Source organism: Salmo salar, chromosome ssa03, assembly GCF_905237065.1.
Source record: "Salmo salar chromosome ssa03, Ssal_v3.1, whole genome shotgun sequence".
Lineage (NCBI taxonomy): Eukaryota > Metazoa > Chordata > Actinopteri > Salmoniformes > Salmonidae > Salmo > Salmo salar.
In genome coordinates, this window is record NC_059444.1 from 69,917,530 (window position 1) to 69,936,935 (window position 19,406).

The 19,406-nt window shown below is 45.4% G+C and overlaps 2 protein-coding genes across 3 annotated transcripts; both read left to right on the forward strand.

Moving 5' to 3' along the window:
• On the forward strand, nucleotides 1-13,701 carry LOC106601414 (xylosyltransferase 2). Of its 2 annotated transcripts, XM_014193620.2 has the most exons (11): nucleotides 1-152; nucleotides 4,534-5,062; nucleotides 5,598-5,773; nucleotides 7,306-7,508; nucleotides 8,155-8,235; nucleotides 8,978-9,194; nucleotides 9,513-9,689; nucleotides 9,823-10,079; nucleotides 10,294-10,489; nucleotides 10,714-11,047; nucleotides 11,305-13,701. In XM_014193620.2, the coding sequence occupies exons 1-11, from the start codon at nucleotides 21-23 to the stop codon at nucleotides 11,631-11,633; spliced, it is 2,631 nt and encodes an 876-aa protein (XP_014049095.1). In that variant the 5' UTR covers nucleotides 1-20; the 3' UTR covers nucleotides 11,634-13,701. The 2 variants fall into 2 exon arrangements, with proteins under 2 accessions (XP_014049095.1, XP_014049096.1); XM_014193621.2 differs by lacking the exon at nucleotides 8,155-8,235.
• Nucleotides 13,702-13,972: 271 nt separating this feature from the next.
• On the forward strand, nucleotides 13,973-19,377 carry LOC123741846 (ras-related protein Rab-26). The gene is made up of 2 exons (XM_045716064.1): nucleotides 13,973-14,450; nucleotides 19,231-19,377. The coding sequence occupies exons 1-2, from the start codon at nucleotides 14,286-14,288 to the stop codon at nucleotides 19,375-19,377; spliced, it is 312 nt and encodes a 103-aa protein (XP_045572020.1). The 5' UTR covers nucleotides 13,973-14,285.
• The last annotated feature ends 29 nt before the right edge of the window (nucleotides 19,378-19,406 follow it).

Genomic DNA, 19,406 nt, shown 5'->3' on the forward strand with positions numbered 1-19,406 from the left:
TGTAAACTAGAATTGGAAAAATGGTGGCCAGCGTCAGAGTGCAGAAGCTCCTCCGACGGTACAAACTAGCGATTGCCGCCGCGTTAACGATTCTTCTGATTCAAGGGCTAGTAGTATGGAGTCTGAGAAGTCTCGAAGAGGGCGAGGCGGAGGTAAAAAAGCTTAATTTGACTTTGTTTAGCTGGTTAAAATAAGATTTGGTCTCTGTAAAGCTGGTAGCGGTAGTTAGCAAGCTAGCGTACAGTACTATGCTAACGTAAGCTTGCTGTTTCTAGTACTCTGTAGCTAACTACAGTAAAGATACTGTAGTTAACCAAAGCTAGTTCATAGTAAGCTTATTCCGCTTATTATAGCTAGAATTGAACATTTAAACCAATTCGCTAGATAAACCACACCAGACTAGTGAACCACTTCTTTCGCCAACCTGTCTCCAGAATTCAGGTTAGACGTTTCCTGAGTGTACTCATAAGAACTTGTGTATGAGGTCATTGTGTTGTAAACTGTAATCTGCCAACCAGCTAGCAAGCAAATATTTAAAAACAGGTCGCATTGTTTAGGGCGGCTCTCATTTCATTCTGTTGTGACTTGGCATGTCCTTGGATGAATGTTGATTGGTTCTGCGACTGTCACTTCAATTAGTATTGTGTGACTGTGTAGTGATGAAGAGAACGGAAATACATGGCGAAGTTGATTATCGGGCTTGCCAACTGGATTAATAGATTCGGTGATTATTCAAAGTAGGTGTCAAGACTAGCCAGTATAATGTACATTTATGAGATGCAACGAGTTGGAGCGTGCGTATGGAATGTGCGGTCGTGCTTCCCTCTGGCTCATCTTTCCTTATCATACTTGGACCTGAGTATCTGAGTTGGCTCATGGGTCCATTGCATACCATAGTCATCTTAGTCATTTACTCTCATAGTTTGATTCACAATTTATTGGTGTTGATATAAGTATAGTAATTGACTTGTATTTTTTCCAAGTATAAAACTACACCTGAACTATTTCTAGGTAAACAACACATTTAGCCAATTTGGTCTATATTTTCTAAAGTACATTGAAGTAGAGCGTCTGAACCGACCTGTAACATACTTATCCATGGGAATCTTGGCTCTCCAATCTCACATGCACACCTGGAACACTACCCTAGAGGCAGTGGCCTGGAACCTCCCATTTCTTCTTCAAATAAAGTCATTGTGAGCTGTCAACAGATTTAGCCCCGGGGGCTTGTGTTTAGATATCATTTGAGGCATTGATACAGATTTCGCTTCAGGAATGTGTGCTGAAAGTCTGAAGTCCCGCTCTGCCTTTCATGATGGGACTTGTGTTGCGTGTGTGCATAACCAGACTGATCAAATCAAATGTTATTGGTCACATAAACATATTTAGCAGATGTTATTGCGGGTGTAGTGAAATGCTTGTGTTACTACTGCACTGTTGGAGCTAGGATCTAACAATACACACATCTAAAAGTAAAAGAATGGAATTAAGAAATATATAAATATTAGGACGAGCAATGTCGGAGTGGCATTGACTAAAATACAGTAGAATACAATATATACATATGAAATGAGTAAAACAGTAGGTAAACATTATTAAAGTGACTAGTGGTCTGTTATTAAAATGGCCAGTGATTCTATGTAAATAGGGCAGCAACCTCTAAGGTACAGGATGGAATAACCGGGTGGTAACCTGCTAGTGATGGCTATTTAACAGTCTGATGGCCTTGAGATAGAAGCTGCTTTTCAGTCTCTCGGTCCCAGCTTTGATGCACCTGTACTGACCTCGCGCTGGATGGTAGCGTGGTGAACAGCCCGTGGCTCGGGTAGTCACACAGAGCTGTCTCACTGAGCTATGCATACCTGGAGGGAGAGGAAGCATCTAAGGAGGGCCCCAGAAGAGGTACTGTGCATAGGGTGGGTAGGTTTGCTCTGGGACTCTGTGTCTGGACTCTGTGTTTCACTGGTGATGGTTTAAATCTATGTTATTTCATGGAGCAAACCCACTATTAGCCATTTTCTGCTTATTGTGTTTCTATGTTACGTCCTTTCTCACAATCAAGAAGATGTTATTACTTGGACCAGTAGGAACATTACATAAGCTGTCTGAATTAATAACAGCCAAGATGCAATGAATGCATTTCCCTTTGGACGGACACAGTGTAAACAGGAAATGTGACATGACATGAGATCCCTCAGAGAGCAGGATGTTCCCATTGTGACCTCTAGTAGATTGCTTTAAATCATGTTACTCTCCATGTTCATTCCATGAGGATGCATCCAGCTCTTGCTATGACTTCAGTCCTGATTCAGCCAACCTAAACAAAGGCACATGTATACGCCCCCACCGCCCAATGGTGCAACATCATTTTGAACCTTATACCTACTGCTGACATACTTTTTTGTTAGGTAAATCATGTGATAAATGAGGTAATTGGGAGGCTGAAGGAGGCATTTTTACAGTTCCCATGTGGCTCAGTTGGTAGAGCATGGCGCTTGAAATGTCATGGTTGTGGGTTCGGTTCCCATGGGGAAACAGTATGAAAAATGTATGCACTCACTACTGTAAGTCCCCCTGGATAAGAGTATTTGCTAAATGACTGAAATGGGTAAAAAATTATTTAACACAATGGCAGTGGCCCTCCCTTTTTTGAGTGAGTGGGTATAGAGCTGGGGCCAATGTAGGGCTGAGTGATTGGACTGAATCCCTCTCTGCTCAGTGGCCTCGATGTAACTCACATCTGCTCTAATCAGAAGCTGGCTGCTTGCTGTGCATGTGTGAACACAACCACATGCATCCTATTATAGCCCACACAGAAAAGGACTTGAGAAGAAGTGAAGAAAACCGCACACTCAGTTCAGTCTTCCACAGTCAGTGGCTTCATAAAGAGCTGCAGGGGTGTGCTGGTCCGCTCTCCTCACATGGTGGTGATGGCAGTGATATGGCTTCAACTAATTACAATGATAAAAAGAAAAACTCGCCTTTGGGTTGAAGCATTTCTGACGTGAGGGCGTTAATTAAAAAGCATGAAAAAATAGGGAAAAGTTTAAATGAAATCGCTGTGTTTTTCTTCAATATGATAACATAACATTTCCCAGATAAGTTCACTTACAATTTGGCAGCAGTTTTGAACCAGTGAACCACCAGTAGAGTAACAGTCTTTTCAAATATGGACTTTTCTCTCCAAACTCATGCCGCAAAACACATTCAATGAGGCTGGGCTGTAATATCATTGTCGACAAATGCTTTTTTTAAACTGGAACACCATTTGTGGTGCACTGGGTGATCAGTAGCTCTGTTGTTTGGATTGGCTACTGGCTGGCTGACTGGCACTGGTCTAGCTCCCTGTGCTGTCTGTCCCAGGCCATAGCCTCTGTTCCCACAGTCTGCTCTGGTCTGTCTCTGTGCCAGCGGCGGGTGGCGAGGGCCCACTCCCTGTTTTTCTATCCCCTCTCCGGGTGCATATTTTGGGGCCTTTCTGTACAATTCCAATAAGCTGTGATATATTTTCCTGCCAGAAGTGAAAATAACTGGTGGTTTGATGCTTTCGATGGATCCATTTGTGGAGGACCCATTTTTTTGCATTCCATTAAGAGTGTGGTGAGCAGTTTCCCCCGTTTATCTCCACTAACCACCAGAAACACCCTTAGAGCAAGAAGAGTCATGATGTTTTTTTGTGTTGTGATTTGCTAGAGTTGCTCCGAATGAATGTGTTCCTGCCCACCCCCCAAAACACACACACACACATCCCCCACATACATATATCCCCTCCTCCCCAGGTAGCCCTGGTCCTAGTGATGGTAGAGGGCCATTGCTGTGCACTGTACAGTTGAAGCGGCAGGGGCTCAGGGCTGGGTGCCGAAGTGGGCAGCGCTGAGCGCTCCTGGGGCTGCAGGGGTGGCTGCTGATAAGGCCACTTGGCCCCTGGCCGACAGTGATCTTATTGGGCAGCTCAGAGCGTGGTAACCCTCCAGCTCCCCCTGCCTGCCTGCCTGCCTGTCGTTGCCCATTTACAAGCCTCACTAATTACACGTCAGAGGACTTGTCTGTCTGTCACACACACACATACACACACTCCCCTTAGTGGTCTGATAAGGACTCACATTGTAGATGTCAGCATATGTCCAATTTTATGTGGTGTGACTGAATGTGTACGGTCCATCCATGCGCTGTGTGCTCTGTACTGTGCCCAGGCTCTGACTGACGTTTATTGAGGTCACTGCGGTGAATCACTGCCTTCATTACCCATCTGTATGTTGTGCCTTTTCTGAACTCTGTCTTTCCCTGATTACTTCAACAAAAGGCAGAGGCTAAAAATAACCCAGAGCAGAAACACACTGTAAACACATCTCGCCTCTGGTGCTCCTGCTCTGTTGTCGACTTGTTGTTTTGTTCGTTCTTAGAGGGTGAATCATCTCCTCATTTCACAAACACTATTCCTAATAATTTGATTGGTCCCAGTATGTTGTGTAGTGTATCGACAGGAAAGAAGGAGAATGAGAATCTTCTCTGTGCTAACTCTTCCCCCCCCAGAGGAAAACGCGGCGGTCTAAGTTACCTGACCACAACAGCCAGGACCCCAAAAGGGAGGCGGTGGCCTGGGAGAGACAGAACGCCTTGTCTGGGAGGAGCGGGGCCCGATGGAACAGCAGGCTGGAGAGGACGGGGGCCACTGCCGCCAGCGCCCTCCGGAGGGGCACCAAGCGCCGGGGGAAGCACATCAGGGTGAAGGTGCCCCTGAGCCAGGGGGTAGCAGTTGATGACGTTCCCCCCCATGACCCCTACAGCAGCCGTAACTTCAATGATACCCGGGGCGGAGGGGAGGGGGCGGCCAGACTACCCCCTCCAGCCATGCAAGGGGAACCGGGCAGCGTGGAGGGGGCGCCACAAGCCCCCAGCAGCGACTTTGTGCCCAAGTGTGACATCATGGGCAAGGACGCCCTGTCGGCCCTGCACCGCACCGGCTCGCGGCAGTGCCGGCAGGAGATCGCCAACATTGTGTGCCAGCATCAGGCCGGGCAGCTCATGCCAAGGGCACTGCCTCAGTTCTGCCCGCTGCACGGTGAGACACACCCCTACCTAGCCATCATTCCTCTAGAGATCAGAGACTAACTGCACATCCAGACAGACCACACACTGCAGACTCTTAATGATCTATGGGATATTTTTTTCTCCCTGGAACATTTTTCATTTGTGTCTTGAAGTGCCTCCCAAGACTAAATTTGTGCATGAATATTACATTTGCAATTCCATTTCTTGTTTTAATGTAAAAAGATAGCATATTTTCACGCCAACCCTCAGGGGTTTGAGGACTATATATTTTCCATTATTGGACAGTTAATCAGTCCCATGTGTATCATCCAAAGAATCTGTATCCAGATACTCATTCCCATGATCCTCTCTCTCATCCTGTGTTGTGGCTGTATCCAGGCTGTATCACATCTGGGCATGATTGGGTGTCCAATAGGGCGGCGCACAATTGGCCCAGCGTTGTCCGGGTTTGGCCGGTGTAGGCCGTCATTGTAAATAAGAATTTGTTCTTAACTGACTTGCCTATAAATAAAGGTTACATTTAAAAAATGGTGTCCTCCTCCCAGGTTTTTCCAGCCCGGTCCAGACAGCTGAAGAGCTGGACAATGACCTGTCCAAGGTGGAGAACCCGGTCAGGGTGGCCTTCGTCCTGGTGGTCCACGGCCGGGCCATCAGGCAGCTCAAACGCCTCATCAAAGCCATATACCACCGAGACCACTTCTACTACATCCACGTGGACAAGGTAACTACTGGCAGACATACACACTACTGTGATGGCTTCAACAAGGATTTCATCTTGAATAACAACATCCAATAAAAAAACATTCACAAAAAAAGCATTACTTAGTTTGGACTTCCCTAGATGCACCATACAGTCTCTTATGGCTGGAAATGATATTTTGTCATTGGGATGATCTGGTTTGGCTGGCTCAGTTGAGGGTTGAATTCAAGCAACTATCACACAAAGGAGATACAGAGGGGGTAAGATTAAGCTTATGCTTTATCGTACTTCACGCGTTCCTTGTTAGCTTATGAGGACGCCATGATATGTGGAATTGGTTTTCATATGCTGGCAGGAGCTCTAACCTGGAGGGTGTCGCTGACTTGTGCATGCTTGATGAGGTCACTGTTTTTTGTGTGTAGTAGAGTCTAAAATAACCCTCAAGTAAGGAAGTGTTTGGAGGATTAGACAGGATAGAGTGGTTTGTCTGGTCACTGTGGGAGCTTTAAGAGGTGGCTGTCTACACAGCTGCAGAGCCATAGAGCTCAGAGAAACAGTTTAACACTGCAGAAGGGAAGGGAAAGCACTGATAAATGAGGAGTCAATGGGCTCCCACTGTCGAGACTACACTAGATGCTAAAGGTCCACCACCTTATCGCTCCTCTCACTGGGACGGGTAGGCAGGCACCTTGAGGGATGGGACAGAATGGAAAGCAAGTCAGGCTGTTCTGGAGTCCTTCCACCAGGCAGCCCTCCTCTCGCTCTCTGTCTCTCTCTCTGTTTCTGTACCAGCAGAGCAGGCCACTCTCTCCCTGTGTTAGCCTGGAGCTGGGCCCTGTCACAATACTTTCTACCTGCTCCTCTTCTCAACGCAAGAATCTGATCTCTGAGGCCTGTTGTCACCAACCCTGCTGCATCCATCTTTCCATCAATGTTTAATCCTCTTCTTTACGGTTTGGAAGTAGCCTCTTAGCTGAGTTCTTCTTTCTTCATGTCCTGCTGCCAGAAGAACCTACAGCTATTTCATACGAGGAGATTTCTATGCACGGGCATGTTTTTGATTAATGAGTATGTTTACATGCACACTAATAATTCAATATGAAACTGATTATGGCAGTAGGCAGATTGTTACCTTAAGGTGTTTACATTGTAGTCATTTAGCAGACGCTCTTATCCAGAGCGACTTACAGTAGTGAATTCATACATTTCATTTCATACTTTTGTTTTTATTTTTGTTAGTTTTTTGTACTGATCCCCCGTGGGAATCGAACCCACAACCCTGGCGTTGCACACACCATGCTGGCATTGCAAACGCCATGCTCTACCAACTGAGCCACAGGGAAGACATGTCCTAATAATTTGAAAGATTGATCAGAAAACCAGGTGTTTTAGTCGGCGTATGCTTACCGTACTTTGATTTTGACCTTATGCCGATAAGTAAGGTGTTTACCTGACTAATGCATAATCTGACAACTGCCATAATCAGTTTAATATCAGATTATTACTGTGTATGTAAATGTCTGTCTCCTAACCCCTCCCCCCCTCCCCCCCAGCGTTCCAACTACCTGCATCGGGAGGTGCAGCAGATCGCCCAGCAGTACCCCAATGTGCGTGCCACGCCCTGGCGCATGGTGACCATCTGGGGCGGTGCCAGCCTGCTGAAGGCCTACCTGCGCAGCATGCAGGACCTCCTCTCCATGCTGGACTGGAATTGGGACTTCTTCATCAACCTCAGTGCCACTGACTTCCCCACCAGGTCAGTGACCACAACACCAAAGTCATATGATGGGCTTTGAAACTATTGTTTAATGTTTATGATGGTTAATTGACATATGTGTGATGAAGACTGTATTCCTCCTACCACACAACTCAGTCTGTTTAGAAGAAACATGCTCTGGATTTGTAGCTTTTCATCTGTGCTGGAGCTTTTTGGTTTCACTTCACTCTGCTATTTTTGATTAAATGATTCCGTTGACCTGCAGTGACTTTGACTCCTATAGCTACAAGATAAAGGAGAGCCACGGTTCCTTCTAGATGAAAGCCCATGCTGTCATGGACTGTTTTGGTCACTGATGCACAGAGACAGACTGCTAAATCGCCTCTTTCTTGTCAATCAGTTCTGGGGTGGATTTCTGAGGCCCTTCTGAGCTGCTTCCAGAGCAGTGGCCAATCCTCCTGAACCATCCCAGGGTTTAAAGGGGGGAATAAATACACACAGAGGAGCCGCCGCTGCCTCCCAAATCCTGCGGGCAGTGGCTAATTCCACCCATGGAAAGTCATCGTCCCCCCTTCCCTGCTCCTCGCGCCACGCTCCAGTCAGCGTTTTATTCCCAACCTAATCCTCTCTTCTTTCCTTCACTCCTTTCTTTCTGTCTTCTCCTTGGCCTATCGCCTTCCGGCAGGACCAACGATGAACTAGTGGCTTTTCTGTCACAGCACAGAGACCAGAACTTCCTCAAGTCACATGGGCGGGAGAACGCGAGGTAGGGAGTTTAGTTAGGAAACCTCTGACTCACAGCCTCGTCAGTCTGTCTGACACACTTGGCTCTCACTGTTACTGTCTGACACGGCTCACATCGGATGAGATATTCCTCCACTGCTCTTCTCATCAAGCTTAGCTTCACTCCGTATGATGTAATGGTTAATCTTTCATATTGGAGGACAGGACTAAGATGTTGGAAGGGAAAATGAATGGAATGATGATTATGATGTAAAGCTTCTGTTTGATGTTTATTTCCCATATAGTCAAGGACAGCTCTCTGACAAACTATGTAAGATCAGTTATTATTGCGGAATTTAGGCAACAAGGCAACAGGTTGTCAATGAACTTGCCTTGTAAACTATGGGTTAGATAAATAACTCTTAATCACTGTCCTTCCCTGTGCTCTGTTAATTTTGGCAGCTATTTTAGATTGTCTTTTGACTAAAATAGCTTTAACTATTACTAAAATTACCAATTTGAGTAATTTCATCCTTCCTAGTTTGTTGTCAGTTTAAAACTCTAGACTGAAGTGGCCGCCTGGTAACTTTGTGTGTGGGAGAGCCAGGCTGATCATCTCAATCAGAATGCGCAACTGAAAGACCAATGAGAATATTGCATTATATTATGCAAAGGCATGCATATTTATGATTGGACAAAACTGATAAGAAGGAAAAATAGGTTGTTGATGAATATCTTCTGTCATAGTTGTTGTTGATGAAACGAACACTGCCTATGACCTCCAGGTTCATAAAGAAGCAGGGTCTGGACCGGCTGTTCCATGAGTGTGACAACCACATGTGGCGGCTGGGTGAGCGGACCATCCCAGAGGGTCTGGAGGTGTCTGGGGGCTCTGACTGGTTCTCACTCACCAGGCGCTTCGTCGAGTATGTCATCAACTCCCAGGATGAGCTGGTGGCGGGCCTGAAACAGTTCTACACCTACGCCCTGCTCCCCGCTGAGGTAATGGACAGGGAAATGACAATGGTGAACATGACAATGTGACTGCTTAAGTCACAGCCTCTCTGGGCTGTAGAGGTGCTAGACTGAAGAAGGGGTCACAGAGTTTAGCTGCCAGTTAAAGTGGGTTGGTTGAGGTCATATCTTAATATTGAAATGTTGTACACTAGAGTCAAAAGTATTGATTTATGTTTTGAAACATGTCTGGATTGTCTTCATTGTTCAGGAATCCCTGTGGAGATGGTGAAATGTTGCAATTCTATTTACAGTAATGTCACATCCCTGTGTTTGAAATATTAATATAATCCCTCTTTGTTCCAGTCCTTCTTCCACACAGTGCTGGGGAACAGTCACATGTGTGACTCTCTGGTGGACAACAACCTGCGTGTTACCAACTGGAACAGGAAGCTGGGCTGTAAGTGCCAGTACAAACACATAGTGGACTGGTGCGGCTGCTCTCCCAACGACTTCAAACCACAGGACCTTGTCAGGATACAGGTCAGCCAGCCAGCAGAGGGCACTGTTGTACCTATCATGAGAGTTCAAATTGAGTGTCCTTAACTGCTGCACTCTTCCTCAGCCAACAAGTGCAGTATTTAACCTTGATTCTCATGTGTTCATTCCCCCACAGCAACTGACCCGGCCCACGTTCTTTGCTCGAAAGTTTGAGTCCATGGTGAACCAAGAGGCTATAGACATCCTGGACACCCACCTGTATGGACACTACGCCCCAGGGACAGTGGCCATCAAGGCCTACTGGGAGAGCCTGTTTGAGCAGGCGGACGGGGTGGGCTCCCTCAGTGACGTGGCCCTCACGGCCTACTCTTCCTTCTTCCGCCTGGGCCTCAGGAGCCTGGATAGCAGCCAGACCAGCCTGGAGACCTGCAGGTGAGGCGCTGCCCTGAATACTACAATTCTTCCAAATGGTAGATTCAGAGTGGAACTATTACTTAGACTAGTTGAGACTCAATAGATTGATTTCTTCAAAAGAAGGACAACTTAAGTCTGGGTTTAATTATTAATGTACACACTAAAAAGATATCTCAATTTATTTGACCATCTCATATTGTCTATTCAAATATCTCTTCCTCCTTTTGTGCAGGTATGAGCCAATAGGCTACCCGGTGTCGGTGCACCTGTATTTCTACGACGAGCGTTTCCAGGGCTACTTGGTCCGTCAGGAGGTGCAGAACGTGGGGTCAAGGGTCAGGGAAACGGTGGAGGTGTGGGCCGTGCCTCAGGCCACCATGCAGCTGGAGAACAACCTCAGGGAGTTTGAGAGGCTCAAGAACCTGGAGGTGGGTGGGACCTGAGATAGACATATGTCTATCTATCTTTATTTCTATGGGTATTGTGTACAGTCAAGGCTGTTGCAGTTTAGATAGTGGTGTATGACAAGGGCTGAGACTACGGGTGAACAAGTTGAGCAAATGAGCAAGTTAGAATACCAATAGGACAACAAGGATGCAAGACTGCCCTACCACATTGATGTGAAATGTCTGTGCTTATGTTTCCCCCTCAGGTGGGCACAGAGTGGGACCCCAAGGAGAGAATCTTCCGGAACTTCGGCGGTGTGATCGGGCCGCTGGATGAGCCGGTGGCGGTACAGAAGTGGGTTCGGGGGCCCAACCTCACTGCCACCATTGTGTGGATCGACCCCGCCCAGACGGTGGCGGCATCTTATGACATCAGTGTGGATGTGGACGCAGAGTACACGCAGTACAAGCCTCCGCTGCAGCGGCCGCTCCGCCCCGGGGCCTGGACAGTCAGGGTGCTGAGGCTGTGGGAGCGGGTGGCTGAGGCTCGCTTCCTCGTCATGCCCCTGGCCTTCAAAGGACGAGAGCCACTACACCAAGGTGAGCCTAGTGCTTTGTGGGTCTGGTAGTTCATTACTTTTTACCAGGAAGTGAAGTGGTTCCAAGGGGAGTGTAGTTCAGGGTAGTTTGCCCCTTTTGGTGTTCTGTTTGGTTCAGTGCAGCCATTCAGCCTCCGTATTCAAGTCACTGGAAGACTCTCAGTATGTATTTATGTATCAGATGAGGATGTTGCGAACTGATCCTTAACAGTCCTTTCTCCTTCCCTTTCCTCCTCTCTGCCACCCTGCCTGATCCAGAGGAGGACAGCTGGCTGCACGCGGGGCCACCAGGCAACCTGTACCTGGAGCAGGGCTTCCAGCAGCTGAGATCTGTTCTGAAGCTGCCCCCACAGGAGCCCGCTCTGCAGGAGGCCCAGCAGAGGGCTCAGCTGGTGGGCAAGCCCCTGGAAGCCTGGGTGGATCGCACCGTGGGGGCCTTCTGGGTGACCGGGGACCTGTGCTCCACCCTGCCCTCCCCGGGCCCCTGCCCTTCCCTGGGCCCCTGTACCAAGTCCACCTGGAGCTCCCTCGCCCCAGACCCTAAGTCAGAACTTGGCCCTGTCAAAGGTGACGGCCGGATCAGGTAGCCCCCCGAACAGGAGGCATGCTGGACTACAGTAGAGGGAGAGGGGATTATATGTGAGCCCTGAGAAGAGAGAGAAGGATGTGTGAGCCCTGAGAAGAGGGCAGGATATGTGAGCCCTGAGGGGAGAGTGGGGTTTGGTCTCTAAGGCTAACTTATAAGGCACATAAATAGACATGGCTTCTCCCTACATACGCTGAGGAGTGGCTATGCTCTCAGTTTAGAGGCTACATGCCCTTTTCAGAGGAGATGCGTGCTGGAAATTTGCACCTGAAGACTGCAAGACAAAGGTTTTTTTGTGTTCAAATGTCATTGCTCGTTACATGGACAATTTCTGTTATGTTATCTGTCTGCTTATAAGTCTTCATTCAGGGTCTGTCTGGGTAGAACTTTGGAAAGAGGAGAACCCCACCCGCATATGTTTGAACTCTGTTCAATGCACAGTTTTCTTCTGCTTTAAGGAATTGAAAGCAGTGGCCAACATTTTGACAGTGGCTAAATGCTGTGTTGTATTGTCAGAGGGCAGTGGGTCCTCTGGACTAGTATCTTCATGCTTATTTTCAAGCATTATTATCAGAACAGCAACAGCAGATGGGGGAAGTGCACTTTATTGTAAGACTAAGGTTACACAGGACAGGGTGGATCAGTAGTTGGAGAATGACAACGAGGAGGATTAGGAGCTTAAAAGGTCAAGGTGGAGGTCATCACAATGGTGACATGGCATCCTCTTCACTTACTTACATGTCTTTTGTATAAAAGTGCTGCTAGAACGTTTCGGCGTCACTATCATATCACATATCTGACCCAGATGGCTCACCTGGAGGAGGAATAATAATAATAATGTTCTGAGTTACCAGCTGGGAGACAACAGAGTTAAAGTTGGGAGAGAGTCCTCTTCTCTCATGAGTTCTGTTTACTGTGACATATCATGTTTTTAAATGTTTGTTTCTTGAACATTGAGATGTGAAATGTCTTTGTTGTCCATGATCACTGCAAAGCAAAGCCAGCGGTGGTTTTGTGTGTCAGAGGAAGTGCCTAACTGATGTGGGTAATATTCTAGGCTACAGTGGCCTGGCTCTCCAGTGTGGCATCATCATATTCACAGTGGACTACATCGCTTCTCAATGGGTCTATTCACAGTTATGCTATATAGGCCTAGCTAGAGCCATATATTTAGAGTTAGGAAAACTTTTAGAATATTCAATATTGTTCTAATACTAGACAGTCATGCAAATACATCATAATGCATAATCTCTCTAAATACATGGCTCTGGGCTAGCTGCCTCTTCTGTATCAGTGTATATGCAGTGCAGTACTGTCCATGTGGTCTATGCTCTGTATGCCAACAAAGTGAAGACTCTTCTGTCATCTACCTACCACTTTTAATGTTACTGGTTGTCCATAAGCATTTCTACAACAATGAAACTCCCGTCCGAGAGGGGTAAACATGACTATTTCACGGTCTGGTTAAGAAATCGAAACAGCCTTTACTTCGTTAATATGAACTGTTTATAATGGGAGAATAGCTTCAAGACGTGCACTTATTTCCTTTTTAGACACTTCTGAAACCTTACCCTATACCTTCATTTTTAATTGTAATGTTTTAAAACTAAACTGGCTGAAACTCCTACTTTTCTAGTTTTTTTTCAGTCTCTACCACTGAGTTTACAAGTGACCTTGTTTCCCTTGCACACTTGCTTCAGTGAAGCTTCCATTTTAACAGAAAGAATAGCACAGCACCGTTTAGTGTAAATGGAATAGGTTTATTCATATTTTAGTCTTTGAGAAATATATATTTGTCCATCCTCTGTCAAACTATTGAGAACCACTTATTGTATTATTTTCTTTGGACACATCACACTTCATTCAATGTCACTTCCGTCCATGCTCTATCACCCCACAGCCCACTCATGACTCACTCTGATGATGATGACATAGTGGCACTGGCTCCCTGACTGAAGCATGACAGTGCTGGACTGGAGAGGGGAGTGCTGGCCAATCACAGAACGCCTCTGGTAAAACATGGCAACAGGTTGACTGGTGGCACAATAAAAAGAATTTCAAAAATGTAATCTTGTCTTGCTTTTTTGGGGTATTTTGTTTTTGACTAGTTGATTGAATTCAAATAGCTGAATGAAATATATATCGGCCACAATTACTAGTTTAAAAGCAGGTTTAGGATATGACTCCAAATATGCCTCATCCATCCCTCAAAAGTATATAGCTAATTCGCAGTAATCCCAAAGAGAAGACACGTGATGCTTTGCGTTTGAAGAAAGGCGCTCACCGTGGTGCTGAACACGATGCACATCCGTCACTTCAACGCACACAGTTAACATGGTTTCATAAATACTATAGTACAACTCCGTGTCCGCTTCCAGTAGGAGCGCTTTGCTTAAAATTTTTATTCGAATCTGCGGAAATGATCCCCTTAGGTGGCTATAGTTCTTGCCAGGAGCATCAGTATCAAACCTGCAAATGCAAGGGATTTAGACAAGGAGGGGGCGGTGAGTGTAGAGAAGAGCGACAGCAAACGAGAGAGAGCGGGGAAGGGAGATAAAGTTATTGCAGCGACGTGTCTAAAAGCTCCGTTCGTTAAAAAAAGAAAGCTTCTCAACTCGTTGACAAAAAGAGTCTATAGGAACACATATAGAAGATGGATATCATTATGGAGAATACCCCTGAAATGGAATGTGTTGACCAGGGCGAGGCGCTTCACTCGGACAGTGCCTATGGGTCATCTGCGGTGGACACGGATACAGAGGACTGCCTGACTCCCCTCGAGATCACTTTCCCCTATAACGAGGACCTAATGCACAAGGTGATTAGGCTACTTTTTCATAACTTCACTTAACTCTTAGGCTAACTTAAAATCACCAAAGAGGCGGAACTCACATAAGATGATGTGCTAAATTGGCCAATTCTACTGGGGGTAGCCTATCTCTATATACAGAATATACCTTTTAAATTGTACTGTTTTATAAATATATATTTTTAATATTTAAGTGTGTCTGTAATATTATAAAAGTAAACTTTTCTGTCTGCGTGAACAATGCCTTCATTATGTGACATGGGAGGTCCTACAACAGTCAGCATTATACTTGAGTGGATATTTCAGTTGTATGTGTAATGTAGAGGTAATATCAAAGTTGGACTGACTATGTAGGTAAGCAATTTGGAATGGTTGCGCATTGCAGGGACATCTCAGTGTGGGTTGACTGCTTGTGGAGAACCCATTCCCTTTGCCAGCTTCCATGACTTCATCCATCTCTCTCACCTGAATCAGCACCTGCCAGGTTTCAGGGTGCCCTGGACAGCCAGGCTGACAGCTGTACATGTCCAATGGCAATGGGACAAAAAAAAAGATAGAACTTTGTCCTCCAGGTTACATCAAGAAAATGTAACCTGACTATGACTTTCTATAGTGGAATGTATGGTTGAACTGCTCCCCTTTTGTTTTTGTGAGCCACAGCAATACGCATACAGCAGCAAGTGCCTACTCATATGATGTATACTTTGTCATTATTGACTGCATTTTTATTTGTACTTCATGTGAGGACACTTGGAAATTGAAGGGATATGTATCAGGGTTGGGGTCAATTCCATTTAAATTCCAGTCAATTCAGGAAGTACACATAAATACAAATTCCAATTTTCTTCAATGCTTTTCAATGAGAAAATGTGGTATTAGAATTGGAATTTGGTTTACTTTCTGAATTGACTGGAATTAAAATGAAATTGACCCCAACCCCGATATGTATGCTTCCTGTACGTTCTCTGTTCCTTCCTATGTGTAATCTCATAGCCTTGATAGAACATCTTCCTGTTAAAGACCAAGGCTGCTTTTTAGGACATTAGCACTGATGCCAACGTTAAGTTATTCTAGAGAAATTTGCATCTTTAATGACTTTTTTTTACCTCAGCAAATATGTGGGAGTGTGGTGGAAGTAGATGGGCGGAAATGTCATGAAAGAAAGATGAGACTTGGGGCATGTTATTCCTTTACAGTTGGAGACCAAATTCCCTTTAACGCCACATCATTTTTTCACAATACACCCACTTATACTCATCAACATTGTTGGGGTAAATTACTTTAGTAAGCAACATCTAATATTAACTTCACACATTTTCATATCACTATTTTTAGGGCAAGTATTTAAATTCATAGCAAGTATCTATTATTTATCCATAGGCATCAAGTGTTATGCTAATAATTTGATCATTCTATAACAACTCCATTCCCCAAAGCAGCTAGATAAATCCAGTCCTCACGCCAACTGACTGAGAATACTCCAGTGTAGGAACAGAAAGTGCATATGTTGAATGTTTCCATTTACCCTCTGTGTTACTTTCACAAACAATGCAGCGTAATGACTCAGTGGGTGTATGAGGACATCCCCAGAGGGAGATTCTCATTAACTGAAGGAAAACAACAACCTTTTGCTATATTAGAGAGAGATGTGCAGGGAGATGGGTGTTTCCTCTAGGTTGACAGAATCACATAGCCTTATAGTTTGGTTTTGACTTAGTTAATTGTGAGACATCTGTGGGGGTTATTAGTCTGGGTACCAGTCTGTTTATCTATCATTCCACTCTCTGCCACTCCTGTCAGTTAAATAAAGGTTAAATAAAAAAGTAAAGTTTTGCCACAGAGACTGGCCTGTCAGCAATCTCAACTTTCAATATGCAGCTGGAATTACGGCTGAGTTGCTCATTGGTTGTTGGAAGAAACGGAGTACACGGACAGGTACCCAGGTTAGGGGGGTTATGCCTGATTAACTAAAACAACTCAGGGGGGAGTTGGTACTCTCTTACTACGAGAGCTTGTGTGTTGCTATGGTAAAAGCATCTCTCCCCTGCCCCCTGTGGTAGGCTACACCCCCACTTCCTCTCCATTTTCCCAAACTCTCCCCACCCCCTGTTACCCCCCCACATACAGACATTAAAGTTGGATGAGGATGACAAGAAATAGTAATGTAGTTGGTTGACAGTGGCTTCTGGGTTGCTCAGGCCTTCACACAGGGTACACCCACTGTGTGTGTTTGTGCTCCATGCGAAGCTGCAAGTCTGCGTCAGACTGTGGTTGGTGTTGTGACCGTGTATTCATGAATGCTATCCTTTCCTAAGCATCCACCCCCACAATTAACCTTTAATAAAATATAAATAAAACTTGCAAATACAAAGAAATGTTATGGCACGTTATGTATTCCAAAGCTTTCTATAAGTGAATGTTAAAGTCGCTTCAAAAGGTCAGTGTCTATTGGTTGATTTGAGATTTTAAATTGATCAGAGATTTTCAATCCCAGATTTTAAAAGGTCAACAATAATGTCAGCATTTATATCTAGTCCAGTCCCCAGACAGTCTCCACTATGTATTCTGTAGGAAGAGAAAGAGTTAATCTGGCTGAAGTCTAGATATAATGTATTTTTAGCTAAATCTACCATATCTGGTGAGACAGTAATGAAGAAATGAACATTTTCTTTCTGAGGCCTAAAAATGAGAAAGTTGAGAAAGGGATGTGAGTGATTAGAGTGTTGGGGAGCTGAGTGGGCTGTGAGGCTCTATGAGCCAGCAGATAAGAGGCAGTGCTGGGAGGGGATAAATGTCAACAAAAGAGGCGAAGAGCGTCTGCTGACTGCTGCCACGGAGCCCCAGGCTAGCCACACAACATCAGCCACCAACCTGATAACCATGGCAACAGGCCTTATTGATGCCCACGTTCAACGCTCCTCTCTCAAATCAACAGCAGATCCCCGTTGGGATGACGCATGACCCTCAGCAATGGGAGATCATTCCTATCGTATAAGAGGACCCTTGACTGAGTGTTGACTGTCTCTCTCTCTCTGTGTGTGTGTGTGTGTGTGTGTGTGTGTGTGTGTGTGTGTGTGTGTGTGTGTGTGTGTGTGTGTGTGTGTGTGTGTGTGTGTGTGTGTGTGTGTGTGCAGAGGTGCCTGGAGAAGTGGGTATACTCTAATTTTGCCAAACAGCCCGGCCGGCGAAGGAAAGGATCCCTGTGTGAAAAATTCTATGAGAAACAGTGACATACACTCTGACTGACCTAAAATGATCAATCCCATATTGGTATTTCACAGTCAGGTACCCAATCTGTACTGTGCAAGTAGGCTAATAGTAGGCCTACTATTGAAAGATAAATGAGGATGTCAACCGAGTAAGACACTTAGATTTGTTTGTGTAGATACTCTTTAATTCAAGTGTGCAGGCACCTAGCACTGTTGTTTGGTTAGTGGTGTTTCTGTAGCACCTATAGCACAAGATGGAGATTGCAAAACAAATCGCAATAATTCATGAAAATAATCATGATATCATTCTGATATCACTTTATATTATGAGGCATGTCTTACCTTGCTTCAAAGTAGCCTATATAGCCAAAATCCCACCATAGAAACCTGGAGGTAATTATTTTCTAAAGACTTCCTCTTATGCATACTCCTGTTCTATTGGTTTTCTTTAAGCTTTCTTTCATTGTCTAGCAGCCAAAGGTATTATCCTAGTCATATTAGCAACACATGATAGTTGTTGCATCTTTAGATCTCCCCTCTTTCTAAATATAGGCCTACCGCCGTGTGGAAATTTCTGCGCCTAAAATGTGAAGAAATAATCGTTTATCAACATTTTAAGCTAAACATTCTGATCTGTTCCATCAGACTTATTTATTGATACAGCATATACCTCCACTACACTACTTTTATATGCATCATGGGGATTAAGAAGGGAGTATACACAAGGCCCACTAAAAAATAAGTGGGTATACACCGTATATACCTGTGTATACTCTCCACTAGACTACTGTGTGTGCGTGTGCGTGTGCGTGTGTGCGTGTGTGTGTGTGTAGCCTGCTGATGTGTGTTTGTCTGTGCTGTGTGTCATTGTGCAAGAGGTTTTGCAGTTGAGTGGGCAAGGAGAGATCTCTTAATGCTCCCTTTGGGGCACAGAGAGCATCGTCTTGAATCCAAGTAGCCATGGCTGACATGATGCTCAGGCTGCAGCTGCCTTATATCCCTGGTACATTCAGACTCATCCACTGCCATTTCCCTCCCCCCGCCGGGTATTTACCAAACTGACCTTCAGAGCAATCACATTATATTACACACATTATATGGCATCAGGCAAGGGCATGTTCCGCACTGTAAGCAACATATGCACATATACAGTAGGGTACGCTACACCCACTCATTGTACAGGCCTATAGATGAGCAGTGTGCTGTGCTGTTCTGTACTGTACACTCTTCAAAAGAAAGGTGCTATCTAGAACCTAAAATGGTTCTTCGGCTGTCCCCATAGGAGAACCATTTGAAGAACCCTTTTTGGTTCCAGGTAGAACCCTTTTGGGTTCCATGTAGTACCCTTTCCATGGAGGGTTCTACATGGAACCCAAAATGGTTCTTCGTGGAACCATAAAGGGTTCTCCCTGGAACAAAAAAGGGTTATGCTATGGGGGCAGCCGAAGAACCCTTTTTTATAAGAGTGCACTATGCTGTTCTGTGTAGTGCTGTGCTGTGTAGTGCTGTTCTGTGTAGTGCTGTGCTGTGTAGTGCTGTGATGTGACTAACCTGCTCTCTGTTCTTCCTGCTATCCACAGACCATCATGGTGGGAGACAGCGGTGTGGGGAAGACCTCTCTGCTGGTCCAGTATGACCAAGGCAAGTTCATACCTGGCTCCTTCTCTGCCACTGTGGGCATCGGCTTCACGGTGAGTCTCTGCGTTATTGTCTGCCATGAGCCATAGGGGACAAGTGACCATGAAGGGACCAGATC